At 55.3% G+C, this 21813-nt stretch overlaps 1 protein-coding gene across 5 annotated transcripts; it reads right to left on the reverse strand.

Annotated features, from left to right (window-relative positions):
• Positions 1-2553: 2553 nt before the first annotated feature.
• On the reverse strand, positions 2554-17244 carry GRK6 (G protein-coupled receptor kinase 6). 5 transcript variants are annotated; one of them, XM_081091691.1, is made up of 16 exons: positions 17047-17244; positions 13320-13415; positions 12268-12380; positions 12060-12137; positions 11616-11716; positions 11206-11298; positions 11041-11104; positions 10763-10903; positions 10290-10480; positions 9483-9520; positions 9303-9392; positions 8205-8413; positions 7987-8124; positions 4464-4601; positions 4239-4373; positions 2554-3601 (listed from the first exon to the last, which is right to left on the reverse strand). In XM_081091691.1, exons 1-16 carry the CDS (start codon positions 17096-17098, stop codon positions 3548-3550), a joined length of 1731 nt encoding a protein of 576 aa, XP_080947817.1. In that variant the 5' UTR covers positions 17099-17244; the 3' UTR covers positions 2554-3547. The 5 variants fall into 5 exon arrangements, with proteins under 5 accessions (XP_080947817.1, XP_080947818.1, XP_080947819.1 ...); XM_081091692.1 differs by having other exon boundaries at positions 2554-4048; XM_081091695.1 differs by having other exon boundaries at positions 3364-3601; positions 4225-4373.
• Between the last annotated feature and the right edge of the window lie 4569 nt (positions 17245-21813).

Consider the following 21813-nt stretch of genomic DNA (forward strand, 5'->3'; position numbering starts at 1 on the left):
GACTCTTAGGTTCTCTATTTGGGGGGTTGGGGGTGGGGTAGGAATCATTGTGTCCCAGGGATGTCATCATGGTGGACCTATTAACCCAAGTGCCCTACTCTCCGGATGCACAGTGGGCAGGTTTCTAGTCTGGTTATTCAGATTCCTTGGGTTTATGTCAGCAATGCAGACATGAACGTGATTGTAGCATCTTCCTTCTGGGAGAATCGGGTCTGCGACTAAGGCCCTGGAGCCGCCCCAGTCTTCTTCCTGTCAATCAGCTCCCCCCCATCCTTTCTTTAAAAAACAAAAACACTTTCTACCTTGCAACCAAAGATCCCAAACAGCCCCACCTGTCACACAGCTCTAGGTGTCTGTGATGTGTGTGTGCAGTGGGTGCAAACCCGGCCCCATCGAAACCACACGGACTGAGTGGAGAGTTTCCCAAAGGAAACTTGGGGTGCTTTTGTACATGCTGGGCAGGCATTCTTCCACTGCCTTCCAGATGAGACCCCAAGTTACTGCTTCCAAAGCCATACATGGCTGTATCTCACTGACCTCAGCTCCAGGCACTCCCTTCTTCCACACCTCACCCACCCCACCTCATGTTTAGCCATCTTAAACCACCAGAGGCCCTAGACCAGTGGCCGGCAAACTCATTAGTCAACAGAGCAAATATCAACAGTACGACGACTGAAATTTCTTTTGAGAGCCAAATTTTTTAAACTTAAACTATATAGGTAGGTACATTGTTATTAACTTAATTAGGGTACTCCTAAGGCTTAGAAAGAGCCATACTCAAGGGGCCAAAGAGCCGCATGTGGCTCACGAGCCGCAGTTTGCCGACCACGGCCCTAGACTATCCAGATACATCTGGTCCTGTGTGCTGGAGGGCACCAACTCTGACACCTTTGTAGCCAAAGGGCCTTCCCTCCCTAGTCCCAGCCCTGCCAGCTCTTAAATGATTTCTGCCACCTGCTCACACTGGCTCCCACTATTCCCATGTCTGCCTCCTTACCAGACTTAGCTCCAAGCTTATCTTCGAGTCCCCAGCTCCCTCTCAGAGCAGGTGAGCTCAGGAAGACTTGTTGGGAAGTGATTCCGAGTTTCCTCTGCCAGTGGTGCACTGTGCGCTTCAAGGTACGCTGAATCCTAGCCAAGAAGTTCCCTGGATGCTTCCCTATCCCAAGGGGAAGGGTGGTGGGAGATCTGGACCCACTGCAGTAGTGTGCCACAGGGTCCTTCCTGTCCACCTGACACCCACTCACACCTGCGAGGGCTGGGCTTCAGCCTCTGCATGCTGATACCTCCTCACTGCCCTTCCTCCCAGAGCCTGGCGCAGAGAGGAAAGTGTACCTTGGGCCCTAACCTCATGGGCAGGATCCAGCTTCATCTTCAGCTGCCTTCCTTTGCCCTGCAACAGCCACTCACCAGCTGGAAGAGCTTGGCAAGGCCCTTTCCTTACTGTTTCCCTCAAGTTAATAGAAGAGCACACTCCACTCACCATCAAGACCTGAGATAGCCCAAGAGACCCCATCTTCTAAGTTGTTGCTTGGAGTTTTCTTTCTGACTGCCTGAGGTAACTGTCAGCTTGGTATCCAGTCCCGTTAGTGACCTAGGGGCTCAAGGGGAGGGGTGACTGGCTACCTCTCATTCATAGCCGCCTTGTGAGGCAATAGGTATCACACTCATCTTCCCATCTGGCAAAGTGACTAGGCTGGGACTTGAACCCAGAACCAACAGCAAAGCTCATGTGGTCTATGGCATGGGGTACCCAGCCCAGAGGCAATAAGCAAACTCTTATGGTGGCACAGGGCATGGGTATGTGTGTGGCTGAGGTCACTGGGAGATTATCCAACGACAGGTTTGTTAAGACTGGGACAGACTTGTGGTTAACAGGCTGGCGCGTGCCCTCCCCGGCCCCCCTGCTAAGTCTGCGCTTTGAATGCTATGGAATGGTATGCTCTCCTAACCCCTCTGTTCCCAGCTGAATGTCTCAAAGGCCTGGTTCAACTTCTATCTTCAGAAGACCCTTTCTGATGCCCACATGCCTCTGCTACAGCCTAATGCCCAGTATTGCCATTGTCTCGTCTTTGCCTGGCCACATTCCCTGCTTCAAGGGCAAAGCAGAGGGATGGCTCTACTGCACGTGCACTGGCCCTGGGCCAGGCACACTGCAGGTGTCCAGGTAAGACAGACTGGGCAGGTGTTTCTAACAGCAGCTCCACCTCACTCCCCTGGCTGCTCCAAGTCCACAATTGAGGGCCAGGCCACCTTGGCCTTGGAGGGGATATTGCCAGCTGAGCCTGCCTCTCAATTAGGCAAAGCCAGACCCACACTTTGGTGGGGACCCAATTCCCTCAGGCCTCATCCCATGTAGGAAGCTAAGAAACCCAAAGGCCTGAATGCTTGGAGAGGCTGCCCCAAGGTCACCCTGGGAACTCCTGGCCCTTGCTAGAAGGGCAGCCCCCACCAGGCCCACCTCCAATCCCTTCCCACTTCCAGCAGATCCAGGGAAGAAGGAAGACCGGCCGAGCACCAGGAGCAAGAAAGAGGCAGGCAGGAGCAGCAGGCCAGCTTTGTGCTCAGACTGTATTCACATAGAGACACATGGCAGCTTACATTGGACAAAATGAGTAATAAAAATTGGCTTTAAATATGGAAAAACCAGGGTCCTGTAATCCCATGCTACTCCAACACTGGGACCAGGATGGCTATCCAGTCTGGGAAGGGCTGGGTGGGGCCTGGCGTATAGGCACACAACCTCAGTCTGCCCCCTTCACTCTCACACACACACACACACACACACACACGCACACGCACGCGCAGAGGGAGGGGTGGATTATTGCTGGGCACATGTGTCTATTGTTATGAGAGAAGTCTGGAATGTTTGAGGGTTTGCCAGGGACACCCCCTCTCCCCGCCTGTCATGGGGCATTTCTGCAAGAGGTGTCTTCAGGACAGGGCACAACATGAGGGACAAGGTGCCCTGGGAGCTGGAAGGCAGAGGCACACCCCTCTGGGACAGCCTGGGCAGTGGACTGATGGGCCCCAGAGGCAGCCCAATCTCTGTTCATACTTTGGCACATGCCCCAGGTCCAGCTCTGACAAGTGCTGAGAAGGGACAGCATTGGGCCCGAGGTGGTGGCCTGAGCTAGGGCAGCAGAGGCAGGCACGGGTCTCACTCGGAGGTCGGCGGCGGTGAGCACAGTGCTGGGGGCTCAGGGGCCTGAGGAGCCTTGAGTTTGGCAGTGGCCCCTCTGCCAGCTCCAGCGTGGGTCTTCAGAATGCTCTAGTCACTATATACATTCGTACAAATACATAAATACAGAAAGCCCCGAGCTCCACGGACAAGAGCTGAAGGGACGCACCTTTGTCCCAAGGACAGCCTAGGCCTTGCCAAACTCAGCCAGACTGCGGCTGAGGGGCAGAGAACACTGGAGACCGCTCCGGCTGTTCCCCAGGCCACAACTTGCGTGGACAATGGGGAGGACCACTGTGCAAAACTGTGAACAGCACTCGAAGTAGCTGCTACCGCCAACCGCCGGTGGGGGCCTCAGAGTGGGGGCTAGAGGCGGGTGGGGAGCTCTTCTTCACTGTCGCTGCAGTTCCCACAGCAGTCCTGGAGGGCGGGGAAGACACAGGGAGAGAGGCAGGGCAAGCGCTGTTAGCCACCAGTGCCATCATTGAGTGGGCCATGCTCTGGGGAGGGGACCTCCCACGAGGGGCCTGGAGCAGCAGCTCAGGCCACACCTTGGTGCAGGGGCTGCCAACTACAGGCTGAAGTAAGGGGGACCAGGTGGAATCCAGGCTTTGCCAGGGCAGGGCTCCATCAAGCTGCTCTTCCCTGGGGCAGCTGAAGGCAGGGCATGGGGAAACAGATGGCTAAGCAAGGCTAGCAGCTTGAAGGTGCCGGGGTGCAGGGAACGAAAGCAGTGGGGAGGGTAAGGTGGGGAGCGGGCACCGGACTTCTTTCTCCCACATCTCGCCTCTGCCATGGAAGGGCTGCCCGTGGCTCCCCGAGGCCAGGCAGCAAAGCCAACCCACGGGGAGCCTACTCTGCTCACCTCTGGAAAGAGAAAAGAGGCCGTGAGCCCAGCCAGAGGTGGGGGATGGGCGGGAATGAGACCAGAGACCCTGGGTACCACTGGCACGGCTGGAGGAAGCCCACTCACAGCACATGCGGGCACTGGCCCGGCCTCCCACCCACCATCCCCTGGAGCAAGGCTGGGGCCCAGGGAGGACACTACTGGGGTTACCTGGCGACTGAAGAGTCTCTGCAGCAGTCCCTTCTTGGGGGGTGCAGGGGGCTGGCCCTTCCAGTCCAGGTCTGGGGGAACTGAGCCATCCAGCCCGAAGACATTCAGCTCCTGGAAGCACTCGGTCTCCACCATCTGCCATAGGACAGCAGCTGTGAGGACTGCCCCCAGGGCCGACCTCTGGAGCCCCTTCACCCGCCGCCCCCTCAGCTGGGTAGGTCCCACCTCATTCTGCCAGGGGATAGACACACTGCCCGTGGCAAACTTCTGGTAGAAGTCCTGGTCCGTGGGCTCCAGCTCCACACCCTTAACTGTGGAGAACTGTTCGATGTCCAGGACATCCTTGCAATAAATGGCCTGGGGCTGAGGGGACAAAGGCAGTGGTCAGATAGGAGCACCACCCATGCATGGGAGGGCAGCTCAGCCCTGAGAACCACTCCAGTCTTGGCCTGGTTGTGCTCTCTGGTTTGGAGTAGAAACCAGCAACCCATGTACTTCTTAAGCATGGCAGTCCCTTCCCTCTGAGCTCAATTCCCCTCTGTAAATGGGATCATTCTCCGTCCCTGACCAGTTGCTGGTAGCTGACCCACCACAGCCAGCAGCCTCCACAGTGCCGGGTGGAACCACTAACAAGTGCCCCCTCCGTCTGCACACAGCTCTCTGCGTGTGCAACTGGTGAGGTGAGCAGAAGCTGAATCTCAGCAGGCACCTGCAGAGGGCACCTGCATCCAGTGCTGAGGGGTCTCTGTCTTGGGATGTTCAACAGCTTGCTCCATTCCCTACTATTAAGGGTATCAATTAAAACATCATCATATAAAATAGTGCAGCTGCCTTGGAAAACAGTCTGGCAGTTCCCCAAAGGTTAAACAGCATTACCAGATGAGCCAGCAACTCTATTCCCAGGTACACAGCCAAGAGAAAAGGAAACCCGTGTCCCCACAGAAACGTGTATGTGCATGTTCGTGGCAGCATTATTCACGATAGCCAAAAAGTGGAAACAACCCTAATGTCTAGCAACTGATGAAGACAAACAAATGTGGACTATTCATACACCGGAATATTGTGCAGTCACAGAGAAGGACTGAAATGTGCTATAATACTGATGAGGTTTAAAAACATGCAAAGGGAAAAAGAAAAGAAAAAAGACATGCAAAGGGAAAGATGCCATTAACAAAGGACCACATCGTGTATAATTTCATTTATATAAAATGTCCAGATTAGGCAAATATAGGGTGTCCCCAAAAACTGTACACACTTTGAATAATTATTAATTCCAATGGGTTAAATCTGAAAAGAAAAAAAATCAATTGAGCTATCAGCTATTAAGTATGTATACATTTTTTTAGCACACCCTGTCTATAGTGACAGAAAGATTAGTGGTTGCCAGGGGAAGGGGAGAATGGGGAATGACTGCTAATGGGTACGAGGTTTTTTTGTTTTTTTGGGGGCGGGGGTGATGAAAATGTTCTAAAATTGATTGTGATGATGCTTGTACAATTCTGAATATGCTAAAACCGATCTAATTATATACTTAAAAATGAGTGGATTACATAGTATATGAATTAACTCCCAATAAAGCTGTTAAAAACAATCAGTGCCTTGTTAAAGTCCAAGGCACTGATTTTCTAACTTTTAAAAAATGTTGCCAAAGCCGGTTTGGCTCAGTGGATGGAGCGTCGGCCTGTGGACTGAGGGGTCCCGGGTTCGATTCCGGTCAGGGGCATGTGCCTTGGTTGCGGGCACATCCCCAGTGGGGAGTGTGCAGGAGGCGGCTGGTCGATGTTTCTCTCTCATCGATGTTTCTAGCTCTCTGTCCCTCTCCCTTCCTCTCTGTAAAAATCAATAAAATATATTTTAAAAAAATGTACATATTTTTATTGATTTCATAAAGGGAGAGGGAGAGAGATAGAACATCAATGATGAAAGAGAATCATCATTGGCTGCCTCCTGCACGCCCCACACTGGGGATCGAGCCCACAGCCTGCCCTGACCGGGAATCAAACCATGACCTCCTGCTTCATAGGTTGACGCTCAACCACTGAGCCACGCCGCTGGGCTGATTTTCTACTTAGAAAGACTGGGGGCAGTGCGTGGTTTCAAGGTTAAATTAGACGATGTGCCTGGGAAGTAGGAGTGGCAGTGCAGCTGGAGGCAGCTGCTGACGTCAGGCTCAGCCACCCCCAGCAATGCCCACATCATGGGGTGTCAGTGAGGCCTACATGAGAGTCCTTCAGAGGCAACAGCCCGCTAGTGGGTCCCTCCCTCCCACTCACCTCCTCTGTGGCCCACCCCAACACCTCACATTCCTGCCTCAATGTTCCCAGAGGCCCCCATTACACTCAGAGGAAGACACCTCTGTCACATTAGCCCCTTGTTGCTGTATTAGTTCTTGAAGCTGGTCCCTGCCCCAGGAACGCACTGCCTGGCTCAGGCCTTTTCCCTGGAATGCTCACACTGTGAATCTTGGCAGGGTTCTTTCCTTCACATATTTTAGGCTTCTGCTTAACTGTCAACTCCTCAGAGACCATCCTGTCTAAAAATACGCCCCCCATCTTCCTTATCTTCTTGTTAGCCTGCTTTATTCTTTGCTGCTGCACTTCACGTTACCTAAAATGTTTCACTTACTGGCTTATACTGGTGTGTTCTCCCACTAGAACATGAAGGCAGGACTGGGTCCTGTTGACTTCATTATCTCCACGGTCTGGCACATCTGGGCACTCAGATATTTGTTGAATGAATAAACAATCATGCATCAACCTGGTCTGCCTATCACTTTCCTGCCTCCCCAGTGTTCCTGGTGAACACAAGACACAGGCCTCTCACACATGGGAGGGGAGTAAGCACATGACCTAATTCTGGCCAATCAGAACCTTCCCTGTGACTTCATACAGAGAAGCCTGAATTTAGCGGGAGGGCAGTCAACAGGTTGAAGCAGAGCCAAGAGATGGAGTCCTGGCAACACAGCATAAAACCCTGATGTGGGCCCTACTCTGGAACTTTCTGGCCAAATGAACCAACAAACTCCATGTTGGGCATAAGTAAGTCTGAGTTGGGGTTTTGCCACTTGGAGTCTGATAACTCAAGAATATTTCTGCCTGCAGGATGCCTGACCCACTGAGATGTCAGCAAATGGGTGAGCTTCTACAAGAGGGAGGGTTCTGTCCACAGGTGGAATGTGAGCACTGCCAGGTGTGGTGGGCACCAGGTGTTACGCCAACCCTAACAGCCCTTCCCCCTGCTGTTAACAGCATCTTGGTTTTCCCCTGGGGAACTGGTCTCCTCCATTAGCAGTGCTGCAGGTAGGCATATGATCCGGGTGTGGCCACTGAGGGGCCTCTGAGGAATCAAAGGCAATTAGTGTCAGCCTTAGGCCTTTTATCCTCCCTTTTAGGACTTTTTAAATCATTGGGCAAGAGGTGCTCTTTATCTACAGGAGTGGCTGTGGCTGAGCTGGCAGACTGTGGGTTCGAGCTGCTGGGTCCACCACTGCCACGCCCTGGGAGAGCTACCTGCGAGTAAATACCGCCCCGTGATCAGTTCTCGGGGAGGGAGGAGGAGAGACAATTCCTACAACACAGTTGGAGCCCCAGGTGGGGCTTTCCATTTTTGTGAGTCCAGGGAATTATCTGTTTTGTTGGCTAAGCCGTTTGAGTTAGGCTTTCTTACATTCAAATGGAAGGTATCCTGACTCCAAGAGCCACCAGCCCCCACCCTGGCTTGGTCCTGCCTTCGTATAGGTGGTACTCACATCAGGCTTAAAGGGCGGCTCCAGTATGCCCGCTCCCAGACGCTTGAAGTTCAGTTTCTTGAAGATGGGGTGCTCCTTCACCTCACAGGCACCACCTCCACGACACCCCAGACGCTCGGCAGGGTCTTTGCAAAGGAGCTGTAGCAGGGGAGGGGTGGTCAGGGTGGCCTTGGGAGAGGTGCCCAGCCCCAGCCCAGGCCTCCCGCTGGCTGCCACACCTGGGAGCAGAGTGAGCGGGCCTGCAGGGAAAATTGATCGGAGTACTCTTCAGCCACCTCCTTCACCAGCCGCTCCACCTCCTCCCGCTTAATCTTCTTTTTCCTCTGCTGGAAGGGCGATTGGCCTGCAATCATCTCGTAGAGAAGGCAGCCTAGCGCCCACCAGTCTGGGCTGAACGTGTACCGTTCATTCTTCACCACCTCTGGAGCTGGGTGGGTGGCATAGGAGTTAGGGGTAAGAAGGAGTTAGGGGTACCCCAGGAAGTCCAGCACATGTCAAGGCAGGGGATCAGCTCGAACACCCACCAGGCAAGTAGGCAATGCCAATGGCCCGGTGGGGACCATGGTGAGTAGGAGAGCACCTGCAGAGGGCAGGTTTCTAACTTTTCAAAGAAGTCAGAAATCCGTATTTTTAATGTGAGGCAGTCTGGCTCATTCAATGTTGGCAACCAATTCCAATTGTTTTAAACTAATTTGATTGAAACACACAAACATAGGCCAAAGGAAGCCCGGGAGGCTACCAGTTTGCAACCTATGGATTTAGTATTAGACCAAGGAAAGGAGGAAAGTCACTTGCTGAATGCCTACACTGCCTACAGGGCAGGGTGAGTTGACTCTACTGCCTCTTCATCTTCAAGGCAACCCTGGCAGGAGGTATGAGGATCACAGTCAGGAAAAGTGAGGCTGGGAGTGGCTGGTCCAAGGACACACAATAAGCAAGGGGCGGGTAAGAGACCACCTGCAGTTCAGGCTCCGCCTACTGTGTCATGTTGTCCCAGAGGGGAACCCAGGACCTCATCTTGGCCCCTACCCAGATGGGCACTCCCACTCTGAGTATAGGCAGGTCAGGGGGGTGGAGGGCTGTGGCCATGGACATGGGTTTAAGTCCCTTCACTGGTTGCCACCTGCAAGCCCAGCCAATAGGAGCTCAGTAAGTAATAAATGAAGTGGGTTCACACGTATGTGGGGCCCTAGCGGAGTCTTGACTCCTGATCTATGAAAGAGGGACAATAGCTCTTTCTATTCCCTGAGACACAGGAGACTCCACAGAAGTTGGGGGGAGGGAGGTGTTGGGCCCAGGACGGTGAGAGAACTTACCCATGTAGCCCACGGTGCCCACACGGCCTTTGATGGTCTGGCCCTCAGGCACATGCACAGCCAGCCCCAGGTCAGAGATTCGGATGTGACCTGAATGTGGGTGAAAAAGTGAGGAGCCCATGAAGCAGGTGGGCTGGACTCCACCCCACACCACCCTACCTTTGTGACCCCCCCACCCACCATGGTCATCCAGTAGGATGTTCTCTGGCTTCAGGTCCCTGTGGGGAGAGAAGGGCAGGATCAGATGCTGCTCAGTGTGCCAGGCAGCCAGGCAGGGCTACCCACTCCCTGTTGGGTCAACTCCTGGGATGCGATGTGCAGCACATGTAGGAGCCATTTGTTGCCAGGGTGACAAGAGAGCCTTGCCCTCCACCCGCAGCAACCCCGGTTCGAGGGAGCAGACAAAGGATTTATGGAGCCAGTACTCCTGGGACTGACTAGGCATGTGGAAGGCATCTCTTACCTAGGGAAGCTCCCCAGATGTCATTAGTAGCCTTGCTCACCCAGTGTCGAGGGGCCCCCCCCAAGATCCCCCCAACCCTTTGGTGGCTGACTCCATCTTTCCTGTCAAATGGGGCTGCTCATTCTTTCCCTCCTGGGGCTATTGGGAGGCTCCAAGGAAATAATCACCAATAACAGTAATGGGCAGAGCCCTCACTGCCAAGCCTTGTGTATTTTACCAAATGCTCTCATTTGGCCCCTATAACAACCCACCAGGCAGGAATTATAGCCTCTGCTTTCCAGGAAAGGAAACAGTGTCAGGCGCAGGAATCAGACTGGCCCAAAGTCACTGAGAAGGGTGACGATGCCGGATTCACCCCCAGGCCAGCCAGATCCCAGAGCCTGGGTTCTGAGCCTTTCAAATCCACCTAATGTGGGCAAGTGCAGAGCCTCGAGCCAGCGCTTCCCTGGGCTCAGACACCCACATCTTCCCAGCACCTTCCCTCGTGCCCAGCCACAGCCCCTGGTGGGAGACAAACTCCGCACCTGTACACAATGCGCTCCCGATGCAGGTCCTCCAGGCCACAGCAGATCTCGGCAGCGTAGAAGACGGCCCGTGCCTCTGGGAAGCCAGCCTGGCCCATGTGGTAGATGTGGAATTTGAGGTCACCTCCGTTCATCAGTGTCAGCACCAGGCACAGCGCGTCCTTGGTCTCATAGGCATAGGCCAAGCTCACCTGTGGCCCAAGGGACCCGAGCCCTCAGGCAGGGAACACAGGCCACCTGGTGGCGGGGCTGGTGCCAGCCGCCCAAGATATCCTCAGTGCCACTCCTGGGGGCCCAGCCTGCTTCCCAGGCCTGGTATCAACACCCCAAAACCTGCCCTTCCCAGGCATCTCCAAGAATGGGAGCAGTGCCTGGAGGGGTGAGGGGTGGGGTGGGGGGAAGAGATCAGCCTGGTGAGTGGGGAGGGCAAGTACATGGCCAGGGGGCAGGGCGGATCTCCTGTCTGTACTTACTACAAACCTACTGTTCACTTTCTCCAGGATCTGCTTCTCATTGAGGGCCATGGCCTCCCCTTTCCGCTTCTTGATGCGCTTCTTCTCCAGCTTCTTGCAGGCATACATCTTGCCTGTTGCCCGTACCTGGCAGGCGCACACCTAACAGCCAGGGTAGATGAGGCAAATGGGAACAAGCTGTGCTCTTGCTGGGGGCACAGAGGTTTGGGGGGCAGGGAGGAGGGCTTGTCCAGGACCCACTCTACCCCACCACTACATGGTCTGGCTTGGCCACTCACCTCCCCAAAGCCACCTTTGCCCAGGACTCGGTACTGCCTGAAGGTGTTTTTGGTCACTGGCTGCCTGTGGGAAAGGATTTGGGGAGCAAATGACTGAGCAGGGGTCCAAGGCCCATGACAGCCCCAACAACCTGGCCGGCCTGGCCCCACCTTCGAGGAGCTCACCTTTCCAGCCACTTCCACTGCAGGAAACGGTTGAAGTAGATGCTGTCGAGGTAGTCGGCAAAAGGGGCCACACTCAGGTACTCATGGGTCAGCCTATTGAGAAGGCCCAGCCCACTGGTCAGCCTGACATCCCAGGTTCTCAGTCTGATGGACCAGTCCCCCTGTCACATAGCACGCTCAGCCTAAAAGGCAGCATCCTCAGCCAACCCTCCTGCTAACCCACCTAGGACGGAGACACACCCGTGCTGAAGTTGAGGATGCTACAGAGAGGGGAGGCAACCTGCCCCAGGTCACACAGCATGGCAAGGCTGGGATGAGAGGCTGAGCAGCTGAGCTGTTCACAGTCTTCCAGACCCACAGAAGCCCCTCCTCAGGATGCAATTTTAGGCCTGTGGGAGGGAGAGGCTTACCGGGTTAGCTCCTGGAAGAGGTCTTTGCAGGGCCCCTTCTCCAGCTGCTGGGCACAGTTAGTCACCAGTTGCTGGGGGACCTCAGGAATGAGGTCAGGACCCTGAGGACAGGCCACAGACAGGTCAGTGAACGGCCCCCCTTGGCCAGCTGCTCACTCCTAGGGCAGAGATGGCAGATATCTCGGGCCAGTGCTAGGGGCAGCTGCAGGCTGGTGGTGCCCTAGCCTGTCTGATGACTGAACTCGGTTCCTGCTTCTACATTAGAGGCTGGGGAGAGCAGAGCTGCTGGCAGGCTGCTTGTCCCCCCTCCTAGGCTCTGTGCCCACGGTGCTGCCTGGTGAGCCTGGAGCAGCTCCAGGGCATCTCTGCCCAGGTGGTGACCACTCCTCTCCCCATCACTGAGCTCTGCCCGCTGCCGTCATCCCTCTATCACTGCTCACTCACCGTGTGGCTCAGAAAATTCTGCATTAGCCTCTGCCCACATGCCTTCCTCTTCTCATCAGGAGTCACTTCATACTCAGCCTGCAGGGTGGAAGGTGGAGAGGCTTGAGGTCTGGGGGAAGTAACAGGTGTGGGGCACCAGAGCACACAGGGTCTGGGACCTCTGTCTACCCTGGGTGTTGGGCTAGGCCTGGGGCTAAGCAGCACTCACCACCTCATCTAGGAAGGCAATGCAGCGGGTCAGCTCAGGCCTCGTGGTGCAGAATTCTCGGAACAGCAGGCGCCCAATGGGCTGCCGCTCGCATAGGCTGTGGTAGTCACGCTCTGCAGGCAGAGGTGGGAGCTGCTGGGTTCTGGACCTGGAGCTAGCCAGTGGGGCATTCCTGTCCACACCACCAGGCCCTGGGTCCCATCGACAGCTTCCAGCCCTGAAGTATGGCACCCATTTTCTCTTTTAGAACCTCTACTACATCATAGCTTGGGACTCTGAGGCCCAGAGAGGCTAAGTGATTAGTCTAAGGTCACACAGCCAGGAGTGTGGCTCTAGAACCGGGGCCCTCACCTCCCCCACTGTCCCCTGGTTCACACCACCTCGAATTCGTCACAGTGCTGGGGTTGGGTGTGGTCTGAGGTTCCGCCCAGGCCCAGGCTGGGCCCACACCTGCTGCCTGCCTGGCGAAAGTACGGGAGGAAGCTGTGGCTTCCGTTGCGCTCCAGGCTAGATCTCCTTCCCAGGCAGTGGAAGCAGCTACAATATACTCCTTGCCCACATGTAGGTTGTCAGGGGGGCCTGGGCAACCTCAAGTACTGCTCAGACCTGGGGCCTCAGCCAAGATAAGCAGGAACTGGGGTTTTGGGCCCTTCTGGTCAAGGCTTTGCTGGGCCCCCCAGGATCAGACTGGGTAAGGTTCCCAACAAAGTCAATCTGTGGGCTGGCTCCAGCCTCTACTATACCCTCTGTCCCCTGAGCTCTGCTCCCCCTGGGCCCAGCCCTTTCTTCCTCTGTTGCTCTCATACTGCCCCAAATCTGACCCTGCCCTACTCCCCACACTCACCCCACCCGCCCCTGCTGTTCTGTTTGCTCTTTGCCTTCACCCATCACAAGTCCAGGAACTGAAACTGAGGTGGGTGGTGCAGCCTAAATCTGCTCCCTGGACCCCCCCAACCTTGCCCGTCTGCCCCAGGGTAAGGTCTCAGGGGAGGCTCCCTGACACCAGCAGGGCGCCCTGGCCTCAGCACCCCGGGTCTCCACCCAGGCCTCACCGAGGGTGAGCCGCAGCTCTTCGCACTGGCTGATGTGGGGGAACTGCAGCATCTGTCGCCATTTCTTGCTTTTGCCTTTGCGATTCCCGCCACCACCTGTGGGAGCGAACAGGCGCTGAGTCTGGCCACCGCCATGCCTCCCCTCCACTCTCAGCGTGGTCCGGAGGCCTTCAGGGCCCAGCCGAGGCACAGTTCACTAAAGGAGGCTTGTAGAGGCCTTCCTTCTACAACTCCAACACATCCTCACTGGGTTCCCGGACATACATGGTCCCATCCATCCTCCTGCTAGGGGCTCCTGGGCTGGAAAAGCCAAGAGGGCAGTAAGCCCAGGACGCTGAGGAAGGGGGTTTCTGGGCAGCCTCGGCAAGTCTCAGCTGCTACCTAGCAGATAGTTTCTCAGGTGAAGAAAATAGAAAAGAACTTGACAAGGGCGGGAACCATGTAAATCAACACCCCAAAGGGGGAGATTCTAGGACATATGCCTAACAGTTGCCAGAGCCAGAGGGCAGCCTGAGTCACTGGGCCCTGTATCAGGGCTATGAGAGACTCAGATAAGGTGGCAGCAGGAGGGTTGGCACTCAGGATGCCCACCCCTGCACACAGGGGCTTCCCTGGCCCTCAGACCTGCTTCATTTCACCTAGGTGACCTCCCAACTGCAGCTGCGGAGACCCAGGTAGCAGCTCAAATGCCTACAAAGCGAGGCAGATATGGTGAATGTGGACCAGATGGGAGACAACAGGGAGTGGTGGAGAGTGGGGTGAACTGACCTAGTCGTGCCCCTTCTACTAGAGGCGGCTGCAGCACAACTCCAGCTGTTGCTTGGTTTCTGCTAGGCAAGAATGCTGGCTCAGTGTGGCCAGCTCTGGGAATCCAGACTGTTATATGAAATATTGGTTCCTATTTTTTTAAATACCACTTCAGCCAAATAAAACATGTTAAGAGAGCTAGCCAGATGTGGCCTGTGGGCCATGAGGCTGAGAATAGTGGAAGGGGCCTGAGTCTTGGAGACCTTGGTTGGAATCTCCAATTCACACTTTAGGCCCACCACTTGCCCACTATTAACCTCAATTTCTCCATGTGTACTTTGGGTCCTAGGCCACTTCCGGAGGTGTTGCGAGGGTGACTGGGAGAGTCTGTGTCCAACACCAGTAGGGCTGTGACAAGAGGTGGGCCCCAGCTCCAAGTCAATGGCAATCTCAAGCTACCGCTTTCCCTTGCCTGGCCTCAGTTTCCCCCCTGGGTTACCCAGTCTTATCTCCATCTGGCCTTGCTGAAGGCGGGTGGTGCAAGGGGAAGGGGCTGCCTTCTCGGGAGGAAGCAGGGCTGGGTCCCTCAATGTGCTCCCTGACCCAAGCTGACCAGAGGAGGAAGTGTTGCAGGGCACCCATTGGGAAACCCACTAGCAGCCCTCCTGCAGCCCACACCCAGTGTATCCCAGTCATTGCTCCATTGTGAGTAAGCAACAGACCACCCCCCCCACCCCAACCCAGGCAAGGCCTCCCTAGAAGGGGAACTCCTCCCCCACCCACGCAGGTCCCTCACCCAACCCTCCATCCGCCTGCCTCCCCATCAGTTACTTCCTCCTCCCTCCCCTCCTCCCAGCCACATTAAGGCAGCAGCACAGAGTCACACGCAAATATCCTGTCCTGGAACTGCCACCAGTCAGTGGGGCTCCTCCCCGCCCCAGCTTGGTCACCTCACTATGTCTCTGGGCACCTGGAAAAGGAAGGACTAAGCGAGGCCTCCCATATCCAGGGCTGTCCCACTTCATCCTCTCAGCAGCTCTGCCAGACCTGGCCCAATTTCATAAGAAAACCAAGACCCTGAAATGAACCATTGTGTTCAAGATCACAAAACCTGGAGGCACCAGAGGCAGATTGGAACCCGTATCCTTGGGGTCACAACCCAAGCTCCTTTCCCACCCCAAATATGTCAGATATTTATTAGGTGTCAACTGAATATATACACCAAAGGCTCCCAAACCACTTGGCAAGCTGGCAAAGACCCAGCCCCAAGCCGTCAGCCAGCTCATGAAGGGATTCTGATGCAGCCAGTCCACGGGCCAGGGTTCAGGACTCAGAGACAATTGGGATTTCCTTCAGTTTTCATGTCCTGTTCCCAACCATTCCACAAAAAAAAGTTACTAAAGTTCAGAGAGAAGAGACTTGTCTAGAGCCAGGTAGGTGGGAGAGACACAGCCAGGTGGGGTGAGGATTCCTCAGTGGAGGCATGGGTCCCGGTCTGGCCAAACTCCTATGCCTCACCCACGGCCTGAAGAAGCCTATTTGATGATGCCCATACTCTCTGGCCAGGCAAGACAGTGTTCTCAGCAGCCTGAGGCCTGAATTAGCTACAGCAATAGGAGGGAGGCCAGGCCAGGCTCTCCTCACCCCTCCTCCCTGGCTTGCTGGATGACGAGGCAGAACAGAATCGGCAGATGCCCCCAGAGGCTGGGAGGAAGGCCCAGCCCCGGACTCGATAAGGGACAGGAGATAAGGAAGGCTCTGGGCACTAAGGACCCAGCCTGCCATGCCTATTTCCAGGCAGCACCTCCCTGGGGTCAATACCCATTGGGGAGGCAGAAGGTACCAGATGCTGTGCCAGCTGGGGGCTCCTCTGGGCTTCCTATAAGCTGTATTGGGGCATCCTGTATCCTCAGCCCGGGTCAACCACAGTCTTACTATGTAACCTGGAGGAGAGTCGCTGCAAAAGGGGCACAAAGGTGAAGCAGATTACTCCTTCAGGGCACTTTCGGCCAGAAGCTCAGCAAAGAGTGGAAAAACTGTCATGACCTCCCTGTCCAAGAGTTCCAAAAAGAAGGGTCTTGTACAGTCTGGTTGCCAGCACCCTGGACAGGACACAGCACCAAGTGTGTGTTTGATTATGTCACCAAGGTGGACAATAGCAGAGGAGGGGCAGACTGAGCACCCGGCAGTGAGGGTCAGGTTTGGTCCTTCTGCGTCTCCCAGGACCCTCTAGAGAAGGTGTCTGCTAACACGTTGGGTGGGAGCCATGAGGAGCTCAGCACACACTTGGTTCACCAGACCAGCTCTCCCTGCCAGGCCTTGCACTTACAACCCTGCCAGCCCAGTATGCTCTCTTCTTTCAAAGCTGACTCCCACTGATTTCTGTGCTTATATGCCCCAGTAGCCTGTGTGCTTCCTGAAGGCAAAAATCGTGACCCATTCACCTCTGTCCCGTGTCATCGGGTGCTGAGCAAGTGGCAGTCATATTGGTAGCATACGTGACTAGCAGCTTCCCCAAGTCCGATGGCCGTTCATTCATTCTCCAAACCTTTACCCTGCATCAACTTGTGCCCGTCCAGGCTGTGCGCGGGGCCCCGGGCCCCGGGCACGTGGGGGTAGGTTGCCCCTTCCCGGGGCATCTTCTCCTCTCTCACCTGGGAGAGGCCTCAGAGAAGCTCTCCTGGGTCTCGGGTCCCACCCTTCCCTCTTCCTTCCGCTTGGTACACCAGACCCGCTCGTTCACCCCCTCATTTTCCCCACGCCGCGAGGGCGGTGGCCTGCCCCCCGCCCCTTCCTGGGCCCGAGCTCCTGGGGGCAGGTGCGGAGGAGGAGGACGCGGGGCCGGAAAGACTCGTGTCTGCGCGGGGTGAGGGGCGCGAAGCGCGCCGCCCTAGGAGATGGGGTGGCGGGGTCGCCCCGCCGAGCTCAGAGGCCGCGCGCCCGCGTTCTTTGCACCCGGCCGCCCGCCCGGCCGCCTCACCTTCCCGGGCCTTGAGTAGCACCGTGTTCGCTACGATGTTTTCGAGCTCCATGGGCTGCGGCGCCGCCGGCCCGCGCCACCGGCCGGGATCGCGCGCGGGAGCCGGGGCCGGATGGCGATCGGCGCGGCTCGGCTCGGCTCGGCTCGCAGTGACCGCACCGCGGCCTCCGGGCCTCCCCGGCCGCCGCCGCCCGCCGCGCACTCTCCGCCCCCTCCGGGGGCCACCCCGGCGCCGGCCCGCCCCGCCCCGCCCCGCCCCGCCCCACCCTCTGTTTACTTTACTCGGCCAATCACCGGGAGGGCGCTCCCCGCGCCGTCTCTCCATTAGACAGCCTCTGCATCTTGCCCCGCCCCCGAGCCAGGGATTCGCTCCGAGGAGCGGGAGGCGGGACTTATGCGTCACCCCTTCCTCAGTGGTTTGCGGTGGGGTCCGGCCCCTGGGTTCGAATTTCTGCGCTTTCGTAGGTTGCCGAACTGCCAATTAGGGCCGAGCCTCCGCCGGGACAACGGCGGTGGGTCCTCTGGGTCACGCCCCGGAGGCCGGATGTTCAGTTGTTCTCATCGCGCACTCTGATTGGGCCAGCAGGGGGGGGTGTGGCCCGGGTCCCGCCGCCGCCTGGGCTTTGCTAGGGTTTGCGGGGGACCCGCACTGGGCATTCTGGGCCGCCCGGGCCGCGAGCTACCAGGGTCTACGGTCCGCTCGTCTTCCTTTGGGTCGGCCCACCCTGCAGGGCGCACCGAGGAAGCGAGGAGAGGCCCAGAGGAGGCTGCAGGCCTCCCCAGCGGCTCCCCGGCCTCCGGCGCGGCGCCGCGGGCACCCCCGCCCCGCCCCCGCTGCAGGATGTTGTGATTTCTCTCCACCCACACGGCCTCGCCCGCCCTCGGCTTCTGCCGCCTTATAAGGCATCGCTGCCAACCCGAGACGTTGGGATGAGCTCACACCCATTACACAGGTGGGGAGCTGAGGCGCCACGGGCCCAGCGGCTGGCTCCTGGCCGAAGACTAGTGAGAAAGCAAGGCCGAAACTTCACAGCTCATCAGCACCATCTACTTCAACACCCTCCTCCCTCCATCCCCGCTTCACACACCAGGAGACGGAGGCTTGCCCAAACTCAGGGATTAAGGGAGAACCAGATTCAGCTGGGCTTCTGTCACCTAGCCATTCATTCATCCCCAAATGCAGAGCATCCGAGTGGTGTCTGGCACCGAGTGGTGTCAGCAAGATAGCCACGCTCCCTGCTTACATGCTAGAAGGAGGATAAAGATGAAAATCCAATAAATAAATAAGTAGGGTGGCCTCAGAGAGTGGTAAGTGCTATTACGACTGAAAATTAATAAAAGGAAACCTCATTTGAAATGAGGCCAGAAGGGGGAGCCCTCTTGCCTACCACTAGAGGCTAATTACAGACCCCAAAATGAAGGCGCCAATTAGGAACCTCAAAGGAAGAGACACACCTTGGCAGTTGATATTACTTTACTACTCCAGCAGGAAGATGTCCTTTCTTACCCTGAACTCTCCCTTTTCTCTCTTTAAAAGAAAGTGGACTTTATTTATTTATTTTTAAGAAAATGCTTTTTTTTTTTTCTTAAATTTTTATTGATTTCAGAGAGGAAGGGAGAGGGAGAAACAGAAACATCCACGGTGAGAGAGAATCATTGATCGGCTGCCTCCTCCATGCCCCGCACTGGGGATCGAGCCCACAACCCCAGGCATGTGCCCTGATGGGGAATCAAACCATGACCTTCTGGTTCAGAGGTCGAGGCTCAACCACTGAGCCATGCCGGCCGGGCGTGGACTTTTTTTTACAACTACTTCTCTCAATTTCCTTCTTTTTCTCTATGAAATAATGTTCCTCTCCTTTGCTTTTTGAACTTGCCTATGGTTTTGCTGTAGCATGCTTGTCTTGAATTGCAAGTCTCTGCTATTCCCGAATAAACCCCCTTTGCTGGTAAAATTACTGGTTGTTTTACTTTTTAGGACAAGACAAAGAAGAGTGAGTGAAGGGAAATGGTCTCAGGGTATATGATGTTTGAGCAGATCCAATCACACAAAGATCGGGGGCAACAGAGTTCTAGGCAGAGGTAACGAGCAGTGCAAGGGCTCTGAGCCTAAGGCCAGTTTGATGTGTTCAGGGAAGAGGAGGGCCTGTGTCGTTTCAGGGCCCAGGGGTCTGACATGAGATGAAGGAACATGGCCAGGCATTTGTTTTTCTCACGTGAAATGTGAAGCCTTTGAAAGGACGATTTATATTTTAAAAGATCACTGTAGCTAGTGGACATTAAGGGGGCAAGAGTGGAAGCAGAGAGAGAGCAGTTGGGAGGCTACCGAATTCCGGTAGAGAGAGGATGGCAGCTTGGACCAAGAGGAGGGCAGTGGATATGTAGCAGCGATGTTCAAACTTTTCCATCTCATGGCACACATAAACTAATTACTGAAACTCTGTGGCACACCAAAAATTACATTTTTTTGCCAATATGACAAAAAATAGGTATCATTTTTATTCATTCACACCAATGGCTATTGTTGCACTGGCTGTTGTCAATCTAAGGGAAAAGAGGTCAGTGCCCCCGACTAAATAGGTACTTCATGTTTCAAGCATCCTTGCGGCACGGTGCCGCTGGTTGAAAATTGCCGATATGGAGAAAGGTACACGGACCTAGGACACATTTGGAAGTCTAGGTAAGTGCCCTGGAAGAGGACAAAGGGGCAGGTACCTCATCCAGTGAAGGCTGTTGTGTCCAAGTGGGACCTGAGAGTTGAGTGAGAATGTGCAGGTTTCAGAGGTAACTGGTAACTGGAGTGGGGAGGGAAAGAGCCTCTGGACCAAGGGCCAGCACACATTCAACGTTCTGTGGAGGTAGACAGTAAGGGCTCATGCGTTTGGGCCCTGAGGGCAGAGCACTGGGGTAGAGTTTCACCTGCACATTGTATTGGGCCTGGGGGCCAAGAAATGAGTCCAGGCTTTGGAGGGGCCTGGATCACAGAGGTCTTTGGAAGCCTCGTAGAGTTTGTACTTCATTTGAGGGTAGCAGGAGCTGTCAGAGTGTTTTAAGCCAGAGATAAGTGTGATCAGATTTGCTTACTCTGTGCCACACTGTGGAGGACCCGCTAGGAGTGGGGATCAAGGGTCAGGAGAGAGGGGCTCAGCTGCCTTGTGAGCACCTGTTGTTTTGGTGCCAAGAATCCGAACACCCCTCCTCTTTAGGAGGAAACCTATGAAATGCAAAGACGGGCCCTGCATTCCACTATGGAAATCAAAGGGGAGGCAGAATCTCTAAGGTTCCTCATAGCTGGCGCATGGAAAGGGAAGGGCAGGCCGCCAAGGGGAGTGGAAAAGAGGGAAGCGGGGTGGGGGGGAGAGAGATAGAGAGAGAGGAAAACATGGATGTGAGAGAGACACATTGTTTGACTGCCTCCAACACACGCCCAGACCAGGGCTGGGGATTGAACCTGCAACACAGGTATGTGCTCTTGACCAGGAATTGAACTCTTTGATGCACCGGCCGAAACTCTAACCACTGAGCACATTGACCAGGGCACAAGGCCTTTTAGGATAAACCATTAGAAAGAGGAATGAGGGTGCTCTGTGTCGGGGCAGTGAGCAGGAGTCACAGATAGGTAGATGTAGAAGGCATAGATTTGGTGGTTGATGGCGGCCTCCAAGTCCTGGTGGTAGTTCTGGCGCAACTGAGAAGGAGACACAATTTTCTGGGTGGGTGGCGGGGGCCTTGGGGCATCTGAGGGTGCAACGAGGAATGAATGCGGAATGATCTATGCAGCCCATGGGGATGGGAGTTGAGTGCTGGGTCTGCCCAAGCACTGTTGAAGCAGTAAACTGGGGCAACTCTCAGCCAAGACTGTCCTGCACTAATTATCCTTAACGGGGACCGATGAGGTAAAATTTGGTTCTTTCTGGTACAGGAATACTATGTAGCTGTTACAAAAAAGTGCAGGTGCTCTTCCTGCTCTGATATAAACAATTTCCAAGATACATTGTTAAATAAAAAAGGAAAGCGCAGAGCAGTGTATAAGGTTTGCTACCATTTTTTTTTTAAAAAAAGATCAGGATAGGCTGGGTTATGCTGCAGTAACAAACAACCTCTAAATCTCAGAGACATTAGACTTAAAACAAATTTATCTCTCAGGTTCACCACATGGCTGATGCAGGTTGTTGGGAAGTGGGCAGGATCCACTCAGAGTCGTCACTCAGGGCCTGATGGTGACAAGGGCTCCATTTCAATTTGTGCTTCCACAGTAGCAGCTGGTGAAAGGAAATGTGAATTCCGTGTAGCCCTGAAAGCTTGCAGCTGGAAGTGGAGCAAGTCCCTTCTGCTCACATCGCATTAGTCAAGGCAAATCACGTGGCCACAACTGACTTGAAAGGGGTGTGCGGTACAACACCACAGGGGGAGATTGTATTTTCCAAAGATGGGCGTAGCAATAAACTCCCCTCCCACAGGCACTTCTGCAATGTGCCCTTGCCATCCCCACATCAAGAGGTGGGGTCTAATTTCCCTGTCCCTAGTGATTCTGTCATCAGTAGAACCGAACGTTACCGATGCCCATAAGGGCTAAAGCCAGGCCAGAAAAGGCCATGCAGCCTGGTTCTCTGACAATGCTCGCTCTCCCGAAGCTTCCCTCGGGAGGTTCCCTCAGAACCCGCGGCCATTCTGTGAGAAGCCCGAAGGGAACGTGAAGGCCATGTGTCGGTGCTCTGCTCCCAGGGGCAGGCCCACCCCAGCACCGCAGGTATGAGTGAGGGAGCC

The sequence above is a fragment of the Myotis nattereri genome (genome assembly GCF_964212035.1).
Source record: "Myotis nattereri genome assembly, chromosome: 5".
Lineage (NCBI taxonomy): Eukaryota > Metazoa > Chordata > Mammalia > Chiroptera > Vespertilionidae > Myotis > Myotis nattereri.